At 21.4% G+C, this 24,265-nt stretch overlaps 6 protein-coding genes across 6 annotated transcripts; 4 read left to right on the forward strand and 2 right to left on the reverse strand.

The window, feature by feature from the left end:
- Window positions 1-3,693: 3,693 nt before the first annotated feature.
- Window positions 3,694-5,396, forward strand: SRAE_2000277500 (Segmentation protein even-skipped; the record flags this gene model as incomplete). Its single annotated transcript, XM_024653885.1, has 3 exons — window positions 3,694-4,264; window positions 4,314-4,459; window positions 5,049-5,396. The coding sequence occupies 3 exons, from the start codon at window positions 3,694-3,696 to the stop codon at window positions 5,394-5,396; spliced, it is 1,065 nt and encodes a 354-aa protein (XP_024507317.1).
- A 294-nt stretch (window positions 5,397-5,690) lies between these two features.
- SRAE_2000277600 (Major facilitator superfamily and Major facilitator superfamily domain, general substrate transporter-containing protein) lies at window positions 5,691-7,021 on the reverse strand (the record flags this gene model as incomplete). Its single annotated transcript, XM_024653886.1, has 4 exons — window positions 5,691-5,977; window positions 6,019-6,154; window positions 6,192-6,922; window positions 6,970-7,021. The coding sequence occupies 4 exons, from the start codon at window positions 7,019-7,021 to the stop codon at window positions 5,691-5,693; spliced, it is 1,206 nt and encodes a 401-aa protein (XP_024507318.1).
- A 346-nt stretch (window positions 7,022-7,367) lies between these two features.
- SRAE_2000277700 (Glycosyl transferase, family 28, C-terminal domain-containing protein) lies at window positions 7,368-7,868 on the reverse strand (the record flags this gene model as incomplete). Its single annotated transcript, XM_024653887.1, has 1 exon — window positions 7,368-7,868. One exon carries the CDS (start codon window positions 7,866-7,868, stop codon window positions 7,368-7,370), a length of 501 nt encoding a protein of 166 aa, XP_024507319.1.
- Window positions 7,869-9,247: 1,379 nt separating this feature from the next.
- SRAE_2000277800 (Dynein, light chain, LC8-type 2) lies at window positions 9,248-9,567 on the forward strand (the record flags this gene model as incomplete). The annotated part of the gene is made up of 2 exons (XM_024653888.1): window positions 9,248-9,339; window positions 9,390-9,567. 2 exons carry the CDS (start codon window positions 9,248-9,250, stop codon window positions 9,565-9,567), a joined length of 270 nt encoding a protein of 89 aa, XP_024507320.1.
- Window positions 9,568-12,722: 3,155 nt separating this feature from the next.
- On the forward strand, window positions 12,723-13,311 carry SRAE_2000277900 (CS domain and HSP20-like chaperone domain-containing protein; the record flags this gene model as incomplete). The annotated part of the gene is made up of 2 exons (XM_024653889.1): window positions 12,723-12,841; window positions 12,882-13,311. 2 exons carry the CDS (start codon window positions 12,723-12,725, stop codon window positions 13,309-13,311), a joined length of 549 nt encoding a protein of 182 aa, XP_024507321.1.
- A 7,540-nt stretch (window positions 13,312-20,851) lies between these two features.
- SRAE_2000278000 (Hypothetical protein) lies at window positions 20,852-24,222 on the forward strand (the record flags this gene model as incomplete). The annotated part of the gene is made up of 3 exons (XM_024653890.1): window positions 20,852-21,779; window positions 21,851-24,099; window positions 24,151-24,222. The coding sequence occupies 3 exons, from the start codon at window positions 20,852-20,854 to the stop codon at window positions 24,220-24,222; spliced, it is 3,249 nt and encodes a 1,082-aa protein (XP_024507322.1).
- Window positions 24,223-24,265: the final 43 nt, after the last annotated feature.

Here is a 24,265-nt window from a genome sequence, read left to right on the forward strand (position 1 = left end):
TTAGTTTTTGTAAATTTATATAAAGTTTCTTTTCATCAAGAATAAATATTTTAAAATAATAATAATGTGATTGAAAAAAATTTTGTAACATAATATTTATTATTTTTTTATCAATTTATTAAAAAATAGAAAAATAATTTTATAATTAATTATTCAAATTTTACATTTTTTAATGTATATATAGAGTTAAGATTTTTTCAAGAATCATGAATAATAACATATCCTTTTACAATTATTATAAAAGTGAACAAAGTATAGTTTAAATGTTATGTTTTAAGATAATTTTGAAATCTTGACTACCCGAAATAATCAAAAATAAAGTAATTTATCATAATATTATATAAATAAAATTTAAGAAAATTAATATCATTTTAAGAGAAAATATAAATAAATTCAAGTAAAGAACCAATAAATTACAGTGATATTTTAAAATTTATATATAAAAGTGAAATTAATACTAAAATTTAATCATTATTCAAAAAAAAATATATTTAAGATTTTACTTTTAGTTAATTTACAAAAAAAAAAACTTATTTTAATAATATCATTTTAAAAATAGTCATTTCTTCTTAATTTTTTTTTAAATTAAAATATTAAAATAATATATTATAATAGAAAATATTAAAATATCTTAAAAATATTACCCCTATTCTATATTTAAGATTGTATGAAATTATAATAATTATTCAATAAGGATATTTTAAATTTTATAAATCAAAATCTGTCAAGTTGATAGAAAATTTAATCATACAAAGACTAAACATAATTTGTATTTTAGTTCTTAAAACACTTTTTTGTTCAAGTAACTACGATGATGATTAATTACAAGCATCTGTATATTAAATTACAACTATATCATGCCTATTAACTTAGTTCAACCAATTAATTCACTTTAATTTTTGACTGCTTATCCTCAAATTAATTTTCATCTCATTCATATATACTATTTTATTGGTAAAAAAGATAATTAAAATATTAAAAATATGTAATTGGAATGGAAAATGGTAAGAAATAAAGAATAAATGTTATATGAAGTAATAAATAACAAATGATTAGAGAAATGGATAATAAATTTTTTATTTTTAAATTAATATAAAATTCACTTATTATTCCACATTTTAAATTATTTTCAGGATAATTCTTTTTTTTTAACATCAAATTATAGTTAAAATTAAATTTAATAAAAAAGAATTTGAGTGATAATCAACCTTGATAAAAACAAGTTGCTATGTCCCTAATTTTTTATAAAAGTTTTGATATAAAAATCTTTTTTATTATATTATAACAATTATGTAAATAAATTTGTTCATTAATTTTTACTATTAATACTTACATAAGAATACGATAATTATAGAAGAATGAAGATTTATTTTAAAAATGCAATTACACCGTAATCTTTCTTTTTCATCACTCTTTCATTGCCATTTTTAATTGAATTATTTTAATATTTATATTGTAAGACTTTTATTATTAATTACTGATACGGGTTTAATTAAAGATAAAATTATGTTTCTTTAAAATAATCAACATTTTCATTTGATTATTAAAGAATTACTAAACCAAGGTTTTTTACTACAATTCGGGATACGGTAAAAATAATGAAAATAATAAAAACAATAAACGTTCTTTTTATCATTTTTCATAGAATATATTGTTTCCTATAACATAACATTTATTAATAAATAACTATAAAAATATTCTTTATCACTTCATAATATTCTTTTTCATAATTATATCTAACCAATCCTTCTTTTCTCTTCATCATCTCCAGAATCATCTGTATATCGGCATTTAACTTAACAATAATTTTACAACCAAAAATTATAATAAAGAGAATTGTTATTGTTTTGACACAATTACAACTGTCTATAATTTTTACATCATAACAAATTTTTCCTCCATCAACGGATATCTCTTTAATCTTTAATTAATTAAAACTTTTGACACGTAATAAGAATGTTATTAGTTTATTACTAAGAATTGCCGAATCATTTTATTGCTTATCTCAATTGTCCTTATTGTAATGGAATTAAAATATTAGTACCTTTAAAACTTTTTTTTTTTTTCTTTTCCTGATTTATAAGTAATTAAATAATAAAATATAATAAAGCGGTACAGGAAATAAGAAAGAAATAAAGGTATTATTTTATAAGGTTATCTAATATTATATCCTTTTTAATTTAATTAAAATTAGCCTTTTTACTAAATATTTTTTATGTATAAAATAACAGAGTCATAAATTTTTAAATTTAACAATTATTTTCTAAAAATAATTTATTTAATAAGGAATTAATTTATTACTATATAATTTTAACTCTTGATATCAATTTTATTATCATACTATTACTATATATTTTTATCTTCAAATATGTTAATTTCTTTAATTAATCTCTTAAAATCCATATAAATGACATTAAATGACTTTCTTAAATAATTCTTTTTTCATTTATATCTTTTATATTCTTCAATACACTATTCATAAATCATATACATATGCTTTATCTTTTAGATGGTAAGTTAAAATTTAATGCCATAAAAAGAAACTAATTTATATGCATCATATTCCATTCAAACAATCACTTTAATACCACTTGAGGAATTTAGATAACACTAAAACTATTATTTGTTATATTCTTTAAATTCATTATTCAAACTTTATTTTTATCTTTAAAAGCTATATAAAAATCATTGGCTTTTTCTTTTAAAATTTATCAAATATAAATTTAATAAATATCACATACCTGATTATCTATATAATGAAGTAGAAAAGGGTGTGTAAATATCATATCATTTAAATATTATATAAATAAAAGTAATGAAACAGTGGTACAAAAAATATTTAATTTTTATTACTCTCCTAAATTCATGTCATTTCAATAAGGCTATAGTCATATAAGAGTTTATAACATCTATTTATGATCAGAAATTTCTATTAATATATGTATAGTTAGATCATTACTAACCACTAATCATCTTACCATAAAATACAATTTAAAATTATATTATTTAATCATATTTTTCATCATTAATTTATTCATTTCTTTTTTTTTCTAACTATTTAACAACTACTTTTTTCTATCATTATGGTAAAAATAAAATTATTTTATTTATGTTTCTTTTATTTTTATTAAATTTTAATTTAACTAATTTTTTAGTTCACTAAATTTTTTTTTAACATTATTCTTGACCTTTTTTTTATCATATTATTTACTTCAAAAACATTAATAATATTTTTTTTTAATTTTAACATTCCTTTAACAATATCTCTTTTTCTTCATCATTCATTTATCAACTTTCTTATTATTAAATATAGTATGCCAATCATATTACTACTACAACATTTCTATCTATAACATTATATATTATATACGCATACATACATATTATTTTATTTTATCTTAACATCTTTTAAAATTGCCAAAAAGTGGGCGTGTCCATTATTTTCATGAAGGTTCCTTTTTTCCATAAATATTTGAATTCTACTTATTATTGCAAGATTAACATTTTCCACATATTTTAACCAGTTATTTAATTATTACTATTAACTCAATATTATATTAAATATTAAAATTATTTTTTTTTTTACTATTTAGAATTAAAAAAAAAAATTATATCAATTTAATTCAAAATAATAAATATATAAATTGTCTAATTCTATATCTAATTTGTATAATAAAAAAAAATTAATTAACAATGCAATCTTTTGCCATAGATTCCTTAATAAATGGCAATCAAAATTTATTAAAAAATGATTCAAGTCCGGAGACAAATAAAAGTTCCTCAAATAGTCCTCCAATTAATATTAATCCAAATACTTTTTTTAATACATTATCAAAAAATTTTATGTTATCTGAAAGTCAACAAGAAGATAGTAATAAAAGAAAAGATGACAAAAAATTAAAATCAGGAATGTTTTCAGGAAATGTCACGGCAAGTATAATGAATCCTTTTATGTCAATACTTAATTCTAATACTACAGAAGCTTACCATAAGTTTCTCCTACAGACAAACAATAAAAATGCACTTTTTAGTGGTATTAATTCTATTAATTGTAATGATACATTCTCTGATGATGGTTTAAGAAAAGAAGAATTAGAAGATATTCATGAGGCTGATCATGAAAGTGATGATTCTATTGTTGATGATAAAAAATCATCCTCTAGATATTCATCTTTAAATAACAATGATTCATTAAATGGAAGTTACCTTCAAACAGGTGTTAATTTACATTCACAAAGTATGACATCATCTGCTGTAGCACAAGGTAATTGTAAAAAAAAAAGTTATAAAATTTTTATATAACTTTATTATAGATCAATTAGCTAGAAGATATAGAACTGCTTTTTCTAGAGAACAAATTAATATACTTGAAAAAGAATTTTCCAAAGAAAATTATGTTAGCCGAATAAGAAGAGGAGAATTAGCTCAAGAATTAGGTCTTCCAGAAGGTACTATAAAAGTAAGTTTGAAAAAAAAAAATTTCTTTTTTAACGTAACTAATTTATTACTGTATTAAGTGTTATTCTTTACATAACTTTTACTAATACAAAAGTGCTAAGATATCATCTATAGTTTACTGTAATAATAAGAAACCAATAAACTCAAAAGAGACTAAACCACTCTTAACTTATTTTAATGTTAACTTATCAATCAAAATTTTGTTTTGGTAGAATAATAATAATTTTTATAACAATATACATATCTCAAAATCTTATAATAAAATTATTTTTTCTCATCTCACTTTCCCTACCACAATTTTAAATAAAACTAATTCCTATGAGCATTAAATTATCTTGTTCTAAATTTCATACATACATAAGAAGTTTAGAAGAGGATTAGAGTTTTTGATTGAGGGAACAAGTAAGTATAATAAATTTTTTTTATATTACAATATCTTTCTTTATTTGGTAAATGTTATTGGAATATGATAAAGTGAGAAAATGAATTTTGAGATGATTGAATATGAGTGTCATATTTTGTCTATATCAAAATATTTTAACTGACAAATTATATTTTTATATTCTTTATATAATGTACTTCTTTATTAGGTATGGTTTCAAAATAGAAGAATGAAAGATAAAAGACAAAAAACTACAATGATGTGTTGGCCTTTAGAACAAATGACAGCATATATGTTAAATAATCCATTTTATTGTGATCCATTTAGAGGTCAACAATTTCCTCAATTTCTTTCACAAAAACAACCTATTACAGGTGGACATCCTATGATTGGAACAAGTCCTGGTATTCCAATTCATCCAGGAACATCTCCACTACTACATCCTTTTTTTGCCTCACAAATGGTTGCAGTTGTTGGGCAAAATTTTAATTTAGGTAATAATTTGGTAAATAAAAATGATAAAGAACATGAAAATAAAGAAAAAAATGATAATTAAACAATAGAAAGAAAAAAAAAAACAACAACAACAACTAATATATAAAAACAGCTAAAGCTTATATATTTAATGTAAACAACAAATGATTTGTGTGAAAAAAAATTTTTTTTTTCAAAAGAGAAAGTTTTTAAAAAAAAACAATAAAATTAATCATTGTATGTACAATATATAATAATTTAGAAATCATTCAAAAAAAAACCATTGATTTCGAAGATGTAATCGCAGATACATTTATAACTATAAACAATTTTTATACAGAATTTGCTTTAATTTTTGATAAAATTATATTTTATTTTATTTTTTCTTTCTTTTACCAACTCTACTTGATGGGTTAACTTTTTTATTTTCCTTTTTTATATCTTTTTGTTTTTGATCCTCGTTAATAATTTCATCCTGAAATTGTTTAACACCCTCACTTCTAACTTCTTTTATTCTTTTTTTAATTCCTTTATCTCTACTGTATTGAAGAAATTTAAAACTAACATAAAATATTACTTCTATTATAAAAAGTTGTGGTACAATAGCTAATGAGCTATTTTTTATCAATATTTCAAAAGGTAAACCAACTGTTATTGATCCAACTATAAAAAAATTAGGTTTATAATGATAAATTTTAACTTACTGTTAGCAACTGTTGAAATGAATGCTGTAGATTTACCAATTATATGAATTGGAACATTTCTAACTGTAACTGTTTCCATAAAATTCATTGCCGCAGCTATCGAAAACCCAACAACACCAAAAATAAAAGAAAAAGGCTAAAAGAAATAAAAAATGATGGAAAAAAAAAGTTACCTTTTCAACCATATAATAACTTCCTGATCCAATCATAGCTAGAACAATACACAATTCACGAAGAAAATCAAAGTCACTTTTTGAAGCCAGGTAACCAGACACAGCACCACCAAGAATTCCACCAATATCATAATTTAAATTAAGTTCAGAAATATCTAAATTTTCAAATCTCGTTAAATATTTCTGCATCCGCGTTTCTGTTAAACTACGACATTGAAGAACAAAAAAATATCCTAGCGATATATTAAGAATAAGTTGGTTATCAGTAATATCACGTAATCTAAAAGAAACATTATTTTTCTTCTTATCACTTATATAATTATCATTTTCTATGAACATTAGGACGGCCGCAAAGGCAAGGGAAACACCAACTAAAGCAGCCCCATAACATCTATATTTCCATTGACCATCATGATCATAAACATAAAATATCCCACAAATATTGTGAGCATTTATCAAAATACCCAAAAGTATTGACAATAATTTCCCGTTAAAATAAATTTTGCACAATTTTGATGAAATACCCCATCCTCCAGCTTGAATAAAACTAAGAATAAATAAAATAATACCAAATCCATAAAATGTTTTTTGAATTGTGAAACCAATCAAACATCCACTAACTGTAATAACAGAAAAGAATAAAAATTTACTAGGTGACAAAACATCAACGAAAGCTGACATAAAAAATTTTCCAAATGCTACACCAGTAAATTGAATTGTGATTAGAATTGCTGAAAAAAAAACCAAAAATAATATTACAAATAAAACAAAAACAAACCATAATTATCTTCTGTTATCAAGATGTCCTTGGCGATGTCACTAATTTTCATAAACACAAACTTCTTGGAGTATATAAAAAAAAGAAAGCATGCAAAAAGAATGAAGAATCTAATAAAATTGAGAATCATAACAAATTACGTGTCATCAATATGTTATGCCTGATATTTATATATTATATTGATAACTGCTTAAAAATTTTCATGGGAAAAGTAAGATAGTCGAAACGTAATTCCACTAGGTGGTTTCTATTATCAAACATAAAAATTTTGCCAACTAAATTATTTCCATATAAAAATGTCTTTTTTTTTTATTTTTTATTTTTGATGACATATATAAATACAACGAAAAAAAAAATATATATATATATAGATAAAGATAATAGTGATAATCTAATATTTATTGTATGTGCATAAATATAAGATCAAGTCTTCTTTCAAAACCATCATTTTTTACTGGAATAATCTGATTTCCACATTTAAAAATACTTTCATCCAAAACAAAAGGTAAACCATATGGTGTTGTAAATTTACAAATCCCAAGATCATGTAATTTTTCTGCCAACTCATATTGATGACCATTCATAAGTGTGTCATTCTCCACAACTATAAATGGTTTTTTTAATTTTAAACATTCAAGTGTTGTACCAGCTCCAGCATGTGTTATCACAAAATTTGCAGCCAATATATCTTCAATAATGCTAGATTTAAATCTATAACTAGTTATATTGATCTTGTACTTCTTTTCTAATTCTTTATCACAATTATAGTTACTATTACCATGTTGAATAATAAGTTCATCTACACCAAAATCATGTAAGGCAAGTAATAAACGTTCAGTCTCTAGCTCTGCTATTAAAGAATCAAACTTTGTCGTACCAACTGTAACTAAACATTTCATATTTTTTTTTTATTTTGTAAATAATAGTTAGATGTAACAATATAAAATAATACTGACAATTAATTTTATAAGTCTTATAATATGAAGCTATTGGGATGTCGTTCCTTCCCGGTTTTTCAAATAACGTAACATAAATTTTTTTGGACTATTTTTTTTTTCCTGTACTTTTTTTTATAAGTTATACATTTTTGTTCTATGTAGGAAGGCAACATCAATATGTTTTTACATAATAATATATCTTTATTTATTATTAAACTAATGCTTGTATTAATCATTCATCTTTATTATACAAATATGTTCTTATTCATTTAATTATATAAAGATAATTTTAGGTAGATTAATTAAAGAAATTGACTTTTCTTTAAATGAATAATTTTTAATTGTTAAAAATAAAAATTTTAACTTTCTTTTATAATTTACAATGAGTTAAACTTTTAATAAATCATTTTGCCTCTTTATATATATATTAGAATAACTTTATTTAAACCTTTATTATAAAATATAAATTTTAACCCTCAATAATATGTTTCTTATTTAATTAAAACAACATAATTATTTAGTGTAAGGTCTTTTCAAATTTGAAGTAGTATCACTTTTCTCTAAGAATACACAATATCTTCATATTACCGATCACCTTCTTTTATTCTCTTATCAACTTTTATCACTAATCTAAAAACATATATTACTCATCCACTTTAACTTTATATATCGACCTGTAGTGAAGTTTGTAACAAAAATACTAATGCTCCATTGAAAAATTTATCTTATTCTTCCTGATGTTTATCTGTGTGTCTATCTCTAACATTGTAAGTTATATTTTTGATTTAAATTGTATAGAATTATACTAACTACAGTCTTTTTATCTTTTCCGTTAACCTTTAACATTGGGATGCAGCTGACAAATTCCGCCCTTTAATATTATAGTTTTTGTGATAATCTCAATTCTTTTAATATATATAGATATGATACATTTTCAACATTCTACAAATTTAGTTCTTGTTTTTTGTTGGAGTAAAATATAATAATGAAGAAATTGTACATACATTATTAATTTTCTATAAGGTTTCTAAGAAAAAAAAAGTATTTTTTAGTATAAATATATTTTAAACCATTAACTTTCTATTATCATTTTCTATTCTTTTGTATAACAAAAAAAAAGTAAATTTTGTTTATTCATTTATGTTTCATAGATATGTTGTTTAACTATTAATTATATTACTATTAACGTATACATATATATATATATAAATTATTTTTATAATAATTTTAGAAACAAAATCATAATCGTATTTTCGTACTTTAATAATTTTTATTGAAATAAAATATAATTTTAATTTTAGTTTTTTAATCTAATTTTATTTCTAACCTTAAGAGATAACATGACTGATAGAAAAGCCGTTATTAAGAATGCCGATATGGCTGATGATATGCAAACTGAAGCCATTGAATGTGCTACTCAAGCCTTAGAAAAGTATGTTTTACTTATTTTTCTTCTATCATATTTATTTTCTTCATTTTTAGATATAACATAGAAAAAGATATTGCTGCTTATATTAAAAAAGAATTCGACAAAAAATACAATCCTACATGGCATTGTATCGTCGGAAGAAATTTTGGATCTTATGTTACTCACGAAACTAAACATTTTATCTATTTTTATCTTGGTCAAGTTGCTATTCTCCTTTTTAAAAGTGGATAAATGTTTTTTTTTGATACATGATAACAATTAATTTTTTTTGTCTTTTTTGAAATAACAAAAATCTTTGAGCGACAATTCATTTTTTCATTGATCTTATATTCAGGATATATTTTAACATTGTCAATATTTATAATTAGTAAAGTTTTGACTTATATTTTGTCTTATTTACTTATACATGAATAAAGAATAATTTTCTCCTTTTACGTATACATTCTAATCTTTTTGTTCTACAAAATCATGTGTAAAATATATTAACACAGTCGGTATGAATTAAAGTGCAGTAATATTTTATAAACTTAATATGATGTATCTTTTTGCTTAAGTATATAGTAAAAGTGGTGACAAAAGATATTTTTATAATATTCTTCGAGAATTTCCATGTTAAATTGTTTTTACTACTATTGTTTTAAATACCAGAAAAATTTATTATTTATTTAAGTTAAACTACAATACGTTAGAAATTTTTTATCAAACATATGAATATTTTATTTTTTTTCTGTCAAATATTAAAACACACATATGATTATTGAACCTTTTACCAAAAAAAAAACTACACTATACTGAGACATTATTTTTTAAATTGTGATTACACAAGAAAATTCAATGATCTCAAAAAAATAAAAATTACAATGAAAAAATTCTACTGATGTATATGTCTACATCTATAAATATCAAAAATTAAGAAAAATGTTGCAAACTTAATTTATCATCTACCTTAAAATATCAATGTTTCTAATTATAGGTCGGGTATATTTTTAGAATAAGTAAAAAAAAAACTTTTATAAATTTTTCTAAGATTAGACGGCATCTATTACATTTTCACAAGTAAATAATCTTTAGATGAATTTATTTATTATAATTCTACATATATCTACTAAAAATTTAGTCATGGATTTATAGATTGTTGTAGATTAAAGAAATATACATTTTTTACTTGAGCTTAGTATATATTTAATATACACATTTTCAAAGGAAATGTTGTTGAGTTATGTAATAATAGTTTTAAAAAGTCTTTTCTATAAATATGATGTTTTTAAAAATGCATGGAAAAATATTTACATTGGAGAATTAAATTTAGAAATAATTATTATGTCATTAAATTTTTAGTTTCACAAACATGGTTTTTTTATTGCTTTTAAATAGATAATTTTTATATGGTAGAATTTTATAAATTTACAAAAATTGATATTATTTTTTTTATATTAAAATACTTTTGTTGATGTGAAAATGGGATTTTTGATTTATTTGTTTGTTATTAAAATACAATGTTTTTAGAAATAAAAAAACTTTACTTACATTAATTAAATTTTAATATAAAACTAAAAATATTTTTATGTAAACAGCACTTTTTAAAAGTTTTAATATATTATTATTTTATATTTATTAATATTAAATTATTTTAATGTTCAAGATAATTTTATCATATTAATTATTCCAATTATTGTATAATGATTTTGTCACACAAAAAAAAAACGATTTATTTTTTTACTATTTTTTGTTTCTAACAGTTGAATTGAAAAAAATATTTAAATAATTTGTTTACTAGACACAGCTAAAATACTATGAAAAAAAATTAATACACTTTTAAAGTTATTAATAAAAAAACTGTCTCTGTGTGAAACAATAATTTCTATCAATTATTTTAATCTATCTTTTGCAACCCCCAAATTAATATAAACTTATTGGTTGTCTTATTAAACATTAGAAAATAATTTTTAACCTTTTATAAATTATCTATAAAAGTTTGATGTGAGTAAATTAGAAATTACTTTGGTATTAAAGTTAATTTACCTTTATACTTTATTTAAAGTAACTATTCAAACAAAAGTTTTACAGAATGGAAGAAGAAAATTCAATTGAAAAATATTATTTATGGAACTTGTATTTTTATCCAAATACCATAATACAACTACAAAATTTTTATTAATACATTATTTGTATACAATTTAAAATCTATGTCTTGAAGGGAATATATTTTAAATTTTAACATTTTTTTAAAAATATTTTTTACACATTTTAATCTAATAAAAAAGTTTTAATAATTATTTTGAAACATAAAAAATATTTTACTCTACATAATTTAAATATTCTATTATGAATAATTATTAAACAATATTGTAAAATTGATAATATTCTATTGTAATTAAAACTTATTTTTAATAAGTATATATAATTATAATGTGAATCTTTCTCGAGAAAAATATTTTCTTTTCAAAGTTTGTATATTAATCTTTAATGTTAAATAAGTCCTACCTAATCAGTTCAGCATTAATAATTTATTATTGTATGAATGCCCTAAAGATTTACTGTTTCTTAATATTTTATAATTTATTTAAATTTGAATTTAACCCTCATAAATGTGAAAATAATTTATTCATGTTCACGCAAATTAAGTTAATCAATATACAATTATCATTAATTTAATTCTGATAAGATAAAAATTAAATTTTTTATTTATAATAATATTTCATCAAATAATTCATAACTAATTTCTTTTAAGATTTCGTTTAATTAACTATATCCATAAGGTGTTTATACATTGAAGTGATACCTAAAACTTAAACTTAAAACCAGGTGTTCAAAATTTACAATTATAAAATTGAGGCATAATCACCTTCACATTTTGTTTTTCTTCTGCCGAATCCCTGCGAACAAGGTGTTGGAAAACTGTTTTTATTTTTCGCGGCCACACTAGTCATGCTTTTTCGATAATTTTCTACAATCTTTTTTCGACGTTTCTTGATGTTAACAACTCTAAATAATTAAGTTTTTTTGTTTCACATATGAGTTGTGTGAATTTAAAAGACTTTTATACAGTTATCACGTTTAAGGTTTCTTTTTATAACTAAACAATCATCTTATTTTTAGTGTTACTTTAAATATATGATATAACTATTTTCTTTTTTATCTTGATATACCATATGTACTATTTCATATTTTTTGACACGTTAAATAAAAAAAGTAAAGTTTTTTCGTCATTTTAAAAGGATTAATGTATATTTGTTTTTATACAATATAAGACGTAACCTTACATCATTTTTCATAATAATTTTAATATACCATTAACTTTTAATTTGCTTTATTTTTGAATATATTTTCCATATATTAAAAGATTTCTATTAATTGTCTATATTTTTTTTTATTTCAGAATTACAATGGCTCTTCACCCACAAGTACTTTGGGCTCAACGACAAAATTTGGTCTATATTACAATTTCTGTTGAAGATATGGAAGTTCAAGATTTAAAAATTGAAGGAAATAAGCTTTATGTTAAGTATGTTCCTTTCTATCTGAAAACTAATTTTATTTTTTAGGGGTACCAAAGGAAAAAATGGACCTTTATATGAAACTGATTTAGAACTTTATGGTGACCTTAATGGAGAAATGTATAAACGCGTTTCAACAGCTAGGGCTTTAGAATTAATCATTCCAAAAGTGAACGAAGGATGGTGGCCAAGATTTTTGAAACAAAGTGGAAGAAACCCATGGCTTAAGATTGATTTTAATAAATGGAAGGAAGAGGATGAATCTGATGATGAAGATCCATTCCAAGATATGGGAGGATTTGGTGATATGTTTGACTCTGGAAAAATGAAAGATATGATGTCCACATATAATGATGCTGAAGAAGGTATGGATGATGATGAAGATCTACCTGGTCTTGAAGATGTTGATGAAAATGATGACTCCAAAAAAGAGAACAAAGGTGGTAAAGAGGAAGGACCTGAAGAGGTTCTTAATTGAACAAAGCAACCTTTCTGAGATGGTATCTTAATTTTTAATTCAATTATACTTCCCTGTGTTAATCATTATCTCTTTTGTTTTCCTCTTTCACCACTAGTTCTTTGGTGGAAAGATGAATCTATATAAAGATTTCTAATTAACATATATGTTTAATATATATATTAATTAGTTTATCTTTTATGTTATATTAAAATAATTATTTAATAAAAAAAAAAAATTCTTATGTAGTTTTTAAATACATTTTTTTTTCCAGGACGATTTTTTTTAGAAAATTGTTTGACTATCTTTATATTATGTTGAATATGTCGGGTTTGTATTTTTTTTCACAAAATATATTTATAATCCAATATTTCTTTCTCTAGTATTATCTCAATGTCTATATTTTTCATTCTATTTATATAAATATATCTATCTTCTCAATACTATCTACAATTTTTCAATTTCCTTATATCTTATGACTTCCTCTATACCAGTCGCAATAATAGTTATTGGAAAATATGCTAGCTTTCTCTTCTTATCGATAGTAACCATTACCCATATAACTCTCTTTATTTATTTTACTTTTCTAAACATCTTACAATTTTGTTTGATAGATAGCAAAAAAAAAGCAGTATACATCAACAAATTATACTTTTTTTTTTATTTTCAAACAGTAATTTTTATTGAAAAAAAAAAAGAAAAAATAAATTTTCGTTTAATTCTAACAAAGATGAGATTTATTATGTGTACGTACCATAAAAAATTCTTTCTCTATGATAATTTGCTCTTGATAAAAAAAAAAAGTAAAACTTTTATATACATTCTGATGTTCATAAAAAAAATACTTACCATAAATTATCAGTTTTGTATACATACATAGATCAAAGAATTAGTATATCAAGAATATATAACTGATTGATAGAAATAAAATAAATTACTGTTTTATTTTCATAAATTAATGGGTTTTATTTTGTTAGTACAATATCATAAATTATATTTTTATTTATTTTTTTTTAAATAACATAAATATTCCTACATGTAAAAATCTTTTTATTAATTTAAATTTACTATTGCGAAAAATAATTATTTTTTTTTTTTTAATGTACCTCATTTGCATGAACAAATAGTGTCTTTTAGACAGGGTTTATTATGATAAAATGTATATATCTGCATTTAAATAATATAAATCTCTCGTATATTAGATACAAAATAAACTGATTCTGTTATTTAGTTTTCATAAAAGATAAACGTATACATTTACCAATATATACATTTATATTTCAACTATTTCATTTTGAAGCACTTCATATTTTAATGATTGATATAAATAATGTTTTATATATACATAAAAAATTCATAAATTTGAATGCGTCTTATTAGAATTATAGAGTAACTATTTATGATATTTTTAACTATAACCATATAGAATAATATAAAATTTACTAAAGGTCATTATTTTATCTATAAATTTTCTAATAATTAAATTAGTAATTTTTAAACAATTTATTTACATGGTTGTTTAAAAATATTTTTAGACCTTTTAAATTTTAATAACATTTATTATAATTAGTATTTTTTTTATAAATTAAAAAATTATTTGATAATTGATGCATGCATATTTGTTGTGATGAAAAATTATTATAAAATCAAAAATTTTTTTTTTCAAATTTGTAAATGTTTAAAAAAAAGTACATACATTATTTAAATTTTTTTCCACAATAATTTCTATTATCTTACTTTTTTTTTTCTTAAATTATTTTATTGAAAAAAAAAATATAAACATATATATGTATAAAGCTAAAATGTTAAATTCTATTTTGTTAGTAATTTGTTTTTTTTTAAATTATGACCTTATAATCATTAAAATATAAGATGGATGTTTAATACGAGAATTTCCCATAAAATATTTTTTTTCAATTAATATATTAAACATGTTTTTTTTAAGATATTTAAAAGTTTAAGTAATGCAAAATTTTTTTTTTATATTAATTATGATTCTTTTAAAATATACTTTTGCAAAATATTTATTTTAAAAAGGTCACATTTTTTCATTGTACTAAAACGTTAAGAATCGCACTTTTTATAAATTTTTATAGGTTTTCTTTAAAGCTTTTGAATTTTAGTAACATTATATCCAAACAAATAATACTTGTCATATTATGATATAATCATAAAAAGATATTAAGTTCGAAGGAAATTATAAAAGTTCAAAAGTCTAGGAATACTTTTATAATATCCTGTAATTATAACTTTTTTTTATTATTTCACATATTTATTTTATAGTTTTTATCTTTATTTCTAATTATAATATAAATAAAAAATAATAGAAAGTAAATAGAATTTTTTTAAACTGTAGAATTTATTTCAGTGATCTTTTTTATACAATCATTTTAAAATAACATAATGACGATTGATAAAATCTTTGCTTTTAAAATATTTATTACTCCTCCCTATAGCTTAAATATTCTTCCAACGTTTACACTTTTCTACTTCATTCATTCCAATTCATTTTTTTATAAATATTTAATTTATCAAAAATGAACTTTTTTTGCACTATAAGTTATTTGAATCTTTTAATGCTTGTCATTTAGTTATTCCTTATCACATCTATTCCCCCCTCCTCTTTTTTTCAAACATTTATAATTTCTAATAATTTAACAATGCCAAAACAAGTTTACATGTCCTGTTATTATTGTTTTCTTGTTATATAACTTTAAAAAAAATATATAATTAAATTTTTTATCTGTCTCATTTTTTTTTTTTTACAATTTTCATAATGTTTTTTTAATATATAATATATTTTTATATATTATGATAAAAAAGAAATTCTTGCGCATATTTAGAGAATGAAGTATTTTTAATCTCTATATTAGTTTACCAACCATCTTTCTAACTCCCACATTCATCACATAAACTCAATACACAGTTTACATATAAAATTTACTGACAGCGTTCAATGATTCACATCTTAATGGCCTGTCCACATAGTAAAAACAAAATTCCAATTCTTTTTAGGATATTATGACACAATTATACTTTGGAACGACGTTCTAACTAATGAAAGATAATATGTGGACTGTGGATCATTGTCAGATGAATCTATTTTTACCCGGAATGTGACAGTGATACAAGTTCCATAATATTAAAGACCGCACCATGTTTCCTCATTATAATCTATCTTATTTTACTATTAATGTTTTCTTATCTGTTCCTTTTTTTTTTTAAAGAAGGGGGGGGGGAGGAGAAGTACAGGAGCAGAGGGATGTAGAAAAATAATTAGTACACCGGTAAACGGAAACATTGTTAAATGTATTTTATTTGTTTTTTTTTTATAACAACTATAACAATTGTTTACTATTTTATTTGACATCAATCCTCAAAGAAACAATAATCACGAGGAAGCTTTTTTATATTTATAAAATATATATGTCTATTTTTCTATTATACTTTTATGAAATCTATTGGTTTTTTTTTTATAAAAAAAAGCTATCATTTTAAATTAATATCTTATTTAACGTCCATTTTTTTGATTAGTATTTATTAAATTGTTTATGCATGTAAACTAGGGCTATTTATATAATTTTATGAATAATATTTTTAACTTAGAAAATAATATTTTTTTTACTAAATAAAAAATATGGCGTTGAAATATTTTTAAAAAAAAATGTACTGGAAATTTCCTTACTCAGAAGATCATCTCTAAATAAATAAAAATGTACAAATAGTTTATGGAAATTTACCCATCAATTTTTTAACATTATTTACTATTTAATTATTTTTAGAAGTAAACATTTATAAATGTAAGTAGATATTAAAAAGTTTGTATACAATTTTTATATATACATTTATTATTTATGTCTAATTTTTATAAAAAAAAATTTTTTTTGGTCAACAATAGTAAATATAGAATCACAAGCTAGTGTTTTAATTTTTTACCAGATATTATATAATTAAATAATGACAATTTTACCTTTGATAAATATTCATTTACAATATTTCTATGAATATTCTTTCAAAATTACAATCACTAAATATACATGCAAAATTAGTTTTATTAAAAATTTTTAATAAAGTTTCATCTAATATTGTTAAAAAAAAAATTTATACTTCACAAATTTTGTTTAATTTTAGATATATATGTAAACATATATCCAGCAAATATGTAAAGTTTTAATACTATCTCATCATTAAATTTAATATTAATATTTTATGATAAATATATTTAATAGGTAAATAAATATTTGAAAAATTATTTGTTTTATTTACAAAATTTTGATAAAAAAAATTAGTTTCATTTTTTTTATATCTTATCTTGATTTGTTTTTTTAAATGAAATTTGTATACAAACATACCTATTTATAAAATTTTAATTTTGCCATTTTATATTTTTTAGATTTCATGGATTTTATTATAGTATATAAAAATTATAATTATATATTTTAGTTATGATATATTACGATATAATTTTTAAACTATTGTCATTGTTTTATTGAATCTCTTAGGAATAAATGTTTTATCTTATCTGTAGATATTCTTTTTTTTTTTTTTTAAAATAGAAAAGTAAATCATTTTCTCTTCATAGTTTTACTTATTATCAAAAGCTTGTTATAATTATTGAAATTTTTTTTTAAAATGTATATATTTCTATTATTTTAAAAATCAATATAATATAAAAACAGTTACTCATCTATTTACATTTGAAAAAAATTTAAATATTTAGTTCTAAATTTAAGTAAAAAGTTAAAATTTGGTTAGAAAATATATTTATGTAAAATAATTGCATAATTTTAAACATTTTCTGATTATTGCATAAATACATTAATTTAATAAGACACTATTAACTATATATTCATATATGTGAAAAATTTCCATAAATTATTCTTTACTTATAATATCAGTTTGTGTAAAATTGTTTAATATATGTGATAATATAATTATTTATTAAAACTAACGAAAATTAAAGAGATATATAATATGTACTATAATTAAGGAAAGAGGAAAGTATACTCATTGAGATTAGATTATATATAATTTTTTTTTTATATCGATGAAAATTAATATAATTATTTTTTTAAAAGTCTAATTTTTGATGTAATTTTTCATAGAAACTTTTAACAGACATATAAAGTTAAAAAAAAATGTTTCAGACTTTTGTTAAAATAGTTTTGAATTGAATTTTAAATAAATATTTATCATTTGAGATACTAGAAATTTTATTTATCTGATTTTTTTAAAATACTTTTTTTTTTATAACATATTCATTTCAAAGACAATTGTTTCATTGATGTTGTTTTCCATGTTAAACAAAATATTTTTAATAAAAAATTGTTTTTTAAATTATAACAAGTTTATCTTTTAACAATTTGAACTTGCTAATTGTTAAAAGATTTATATTTATCGCAAGTTTTTTTTTGTGTTTAACACAAAACAATTATATTATATTTAGTCCATTTTTTTGAAGCAAAATTATTTTACTCACTCTAGTATAATTTATAATTTATCATCAATAATTTGGTCCTTAAAGATAAACCCGCTTCAAAAAGAGTTATGTACAAAACAATTTTCTTATAGTATAAATAATTGTACCATTTAAATTTATTTTATATAGTTATATACTATGAATTAAATAAATTTTTCAGAATGATTTTAACATTTCAAAAATAAGGTTTGAATGTAATCAATTACATATGTAGTGAAATTGTTTATGGATAAAAAGTAAGTACAAAAAAAATATGAAAGTATAAGAAATGTGGTTGGTAAAAACAAATAATATAAGCATCTTTTAATATTTGTTTTAGTTTAACTTAATATAACATAGGATTTTGTATATAGAATTATGAAAACTTAGCATAATAACTGATTGAAAATAAAATACATAACGGTACTGTATAAAATTTTTTTTTTAAAAACGTTTATTTAATTACAATTTATCTGTTTGAAATTTACTGATTTTCTTTAATATTCAAGCTGATATTTTTAGTTAAAAGGTGCAAAAATTGTATAAAATACACAATTATAAAATTTACTTTTTTTTAATAAATATATTGCTAATAACTTTATATAAAATACTTGATTACTAAAATATTTTAGTTTTTATAATATTTTAATTTAGTATTTTTTATTTTATTTTAAAACAAAAATATTTATGATAAAGTATGTTATTTTGGAATTAAACAAAAAAAAATACCTGAAATTTATTAGGTCTTTCAAAACAAAATGTACTTTTTTAATTAGAAAAATGGACATTGTAAATAAATCATTTATTTAAATGGGTTCTTAATTATTTTATTTTTATTCCATTTATCATTGAAGCATGTATTTATACTAAAAATTTTCAATAATTAGTTTTAAAGTGCTAATTTTATTAACTTTTATTTTAGTTATTAAAGAAAACATTTACTTATTTTAATCATTAGAAAAAAATTTTTTTTTGTTTTATAAATAAGAGTTTTTTTTTGTAAAGAGATTCTTTTTATTATTTAAAAATTTTTTTTTGTTATAAATATCATATATAAGATTATCTATTAAAAATATAAGATTGAATTATTTTTTTGTATATGTGCGCGCTTAATTTATTGTAAATTACTAATTACAATATTTTATTTTATAAATTGTTTTATTGTTATGGGTTTTTAAAAATAAAATGCTTGTAATGACAACTTTTTTGTAGACACTTTAACATATTATTTTTACAATATGATCAGAAAACAGTGTAAAATCTTAGTTTAATTTGAAGAAATTTTTATCATATTTTTATGATTATTAATAATTTGGTTTTATTTTTTTTTTAAAAATTTTAATGTTCTTTTTTTTATAATTTGTATATTTAATTAAAATTTATACAATATGGTTTGAAAATTTAGTTAGCATTTTTTTATTTATTATTTATAATTTTATTTTATTTTTAATATAATTTAACAGTTTAATTATATTTAATTATGACTTCAAACAACACTATTGTTTTTTTTTAATTGACAAATGTATAATTCTAAGAATTTATAATAATACACATTAGACTAACAATGCATATTGATCCAAGATAATTTTTTTTTATCATACCCACTTTTGTTATATGCAATCGCAATTTTTAAATTTAATTATTTTTAAAACATATATTAATTTTATTAAAAAAAATGTTCCTAATCTAAATTATTCATAGATAACTAAAATGGTATATTTACAAATTGTGATAGTATCTTTTAAAAATTTTAATTCATTTTTTTTTAACATAATTTTATGTTATGGTGCCTGTTTGGGTTGCATTTAAATGATTGATCGTTTGAGAAATATTTCCATCAATTTTCGTTATGATTAAAAACATTTATTTAAAAATTTATTTTAATATAAATAACTACATACACACTGGTTATATAATATTTTTGTAAATATACTTTTCGCTTTTATACTATTATTAAATCATATAACTCTATTTATAATTATTATTATTATTTTAAATATTTTTGTAGATATGCATACAAATAAAAGCCAATCGAGGGCTCACCAACCGCAAGTACCACTAACTCTAACTCAAAATGCTGGAGAAGGCAATCGTCACAATAATATGCCTACAAATCATCCACAAACAACACCATTACTTGCCATGCCAATTCCATCAAAAGTTCCTCCACCATATACACAAAATTTTAGTACACCACCTCCTTCTATTCCTGGTAATAATAGTGTTGGAAGTTCAGTTAATAACCCAAGAAATATTCATTCGATAAATAGTACAAATATTACACATGGAATGGGACCAGCATTACCACAAGGAAATCATCCATATGTTTACCCACCTGGTATTCATGGACAACAAGGACAGACACCACATCCACAAACAGTTAGTGGAAATATTTATCAACAAAATCCTCCTCCAACACAAGGTATAATGACAATGCCAGGTTTTGTTAATAATCCTCAAGGAGGACCACCATTTATGGGTGGACCAATACCACAAGGCATTCAAATGCCTCCACCAATTGTTGGTTATTATTCTCCAATGATTCAATCAAATATGGGTGGACCAGTACCAGGAGATGGTTATAATTATAATCCACAACAACATCATGTTCTTCCACCACCACAAATGGTAAGTATAGTACCAGGATCATCAAATCAACAACCTAATATACATGGAGGATTACCATCTTCGTCACAAGGAATTTATCATCAAAGAAATGGTGGTAATTCATTTAGAAATAATCAAAAAGCACCACATATACCACCATTATATGGACATCCTGGAAATTTTTATTCAATGCCAATGAATATGATGATGACAAATAATAGTGGACCCCAACATGTAATACCTACTCAAATAAATCAACCACCTATTGTTCCAGAAATTAAAGAAAAAACTAAAATATTTGTACAAAAAAATAAAGATGGAGTGTATTTGTATGGACATATGACGTCGACGGGTCTTGTTTTTTCAAAGGAACCTCCCAAAGAAATGGTACAAGATAATGAACCTTCAGAACAAGAAATAATTGGTTAGTTTATAATTAATTATATATTTTATTTAATATATATGTATATAATATATATATTTATTTATTTTTAGATAACTATCAATGTACTCCTCATCCAAATGGATTAGAACCATCAACATCTGGTGGTTTGGTACAGGTGAATTCATTTAATAGTTGTCCAAATGGATCAGTAGAAGAATATGCTTATTCAGAGACAGATTCAGTTAATGTACCATCAGACCCAAGGCAAATATCTCATACTCCTGTTGAAATTGTTGAAGAACAAGGGGGAATGACTAATGACAATTGTATAAATCCAACAGAAGGTTCAATAAATAGTTTATCTAATATGTTAAAACAATCTGGTATACAAGGAATGGATTGGTCTACAATTGTAGAAGAAGAAAAGAAAAATGAAGTATCTGATAATAATATATATAAAGAGAATGAAAATTGTAGTAGCCAAGAGACACCATCTAACAATGAATATGTTATAACAGTTGTCGGAGATGATCCTAAAAAAATTAAAAAATTAACAAAAGGTTTATTAGATGAAATATTTATGAAATATAAAATTAAACATGATGGTATTAAAACAACATCTGGAGAATTAATTACTAATGAAAAACAATTTGAATCCGTATATTTGGTATATTTTAAAAATAGGAATTCAATGATTAAAGCTTTAAACTTAAATGAGCATGTTGAAAATTATATAAAATTAATTATTAAACTTAAAGGAACAAATCAACAAAATATTAATAATGATAATAATACTTCTAAAGAACAAGTTGAAGGATATAAAAATCAAGTAATTGATAATAGAAGTGGTGTTTATCAAGATGTTAGATTGTCAAGAGAATACCAAGGAAATAATAGATTTGGAAATTATAGAAATAATGATAATAATTATCAAAAGAAACAAGGACCTCATTACTATGATAATCATCCTAAAAGTGGAAACTTTAATAAGGATAATAATATGAAAGGAATCCAACAAAGATCATCAAATCATGGTAATTATTATAATAAAAATAATTATAATCAAAGACATTCTATGCCTAATAGTGGTGGAGGACACACTGGAGATAAAGTTAACAACCAACAATTTGAATTTTTTAATAATCATAGAAATAATCTTATAAAACAAAGTCATTCTGGTCCAGTGAAGAGTGAAACTGCTTCTGTTACTTCACATTATAGTAGTAATTCTTCACTTCTTGGATCTTCACGATGTGATAGCTCACATGAAAAAATAAAAAATAATACTACATCAGTTGAAGACACTGTTCTTGATATATGGTGCAAAGAAAGAAGAGAAAAAAATGCAGCTGCAGAAGCTTATAATAAAACTAAAAATGAACAAAATAATACAAAAATATCAGAAGAAAAAATTTCACAATCAAAAACAGAAGAATGTCCAGTAGAAAAAGAAGTTTTAGAGGAAAAAATTCTTGAAGATAAGAAAAATATATACCCAAAAGATAATTTTAGAAGAAATTATCATTCTGTTAAAAGTGGAAATAATCATTTTACTAAAAAGGATAATTATCATAAATATAGTGGAAGCCAAAGTGCTCGATTTCAGCATAATAATACACAAAAACAAACTCATCAAAATAATACATCAAATGAACAAGATGATACACTTCCACCTACAGGAAATAATTCTAATTTAAATAATCAAGGAATTAAGAGTAATTTTAAAAGTAATACACTTCCTAGAAGAATCTCACAATATCATGATAGTAATAGTGAATTAAAGAAACGTGAAAATTCAATAAATGTTAGAACTTTTATTAATTCCAATACAAAAGGAGGTTATAATAAGGGACAAGATAAGAAACATGATTTTATAAAAAATCAAAATAAAAGAAATAATTCACAGTCATCAAATAGTAGAAATGTTAATGAAGGCAAAGTAGAAAATAAGTCTATTGAAGATTTAAAATTTATCGCTACTGATGTATCTCAACCACTATCTGCAGCATCTTCTCCACCATCATTAACAGAAATGATTTTACCATTAAATGAAAAAAAAAGTCAAGATGATATGGGAAGTGCTTTATCAGTATCATCAATTAAAAGTTTTAAAAGTACTTCAAGTAGACCACCAAGAATTCAAACAAATATAAAATATAATGAAACAATTTCTCCGCAAATGGTATCACCAGCAGATTCTAATATTGATGATTACTTTAGTGCAAGTGAAAATGCAGATGAGTTAAGAAATAAAATTGAAACAGAAAAATGTAACAATATAAGTAATATGGTTAAAGAAACAAATGTTGCCAAGCCAAGCCCAACTAAAAGAAATAGAAATACCAAAAAAAAGGAAAAGGTATGTTAAAAATGTAGTAATTGTCAAATAAATATTGCTGTTTTTTTTTAGAAAAATGATAAAAACTGCCCGACAGAAGCATTACTAAGCAAGAATAGATTTGCTGTCCTAACTAAGGATTAAAAATTATACATTTTTCATACTACTATAATTTATTATTAATTCC

Source organism: Strongyloides ratti (assembly GCF_001040885.1).
Source record: "Strongyloides ratti genome assembly S_ratti_ED321, chromosome : 2".
In the NCBI taxonomy this organism is placed as follows: domain Eukaryota; kingdom Metazoa; phylum Nematoda; class Chromadorea; order Rhabditida; family Strongyloididae; genus Strongyloides; species Strongyloides ratti.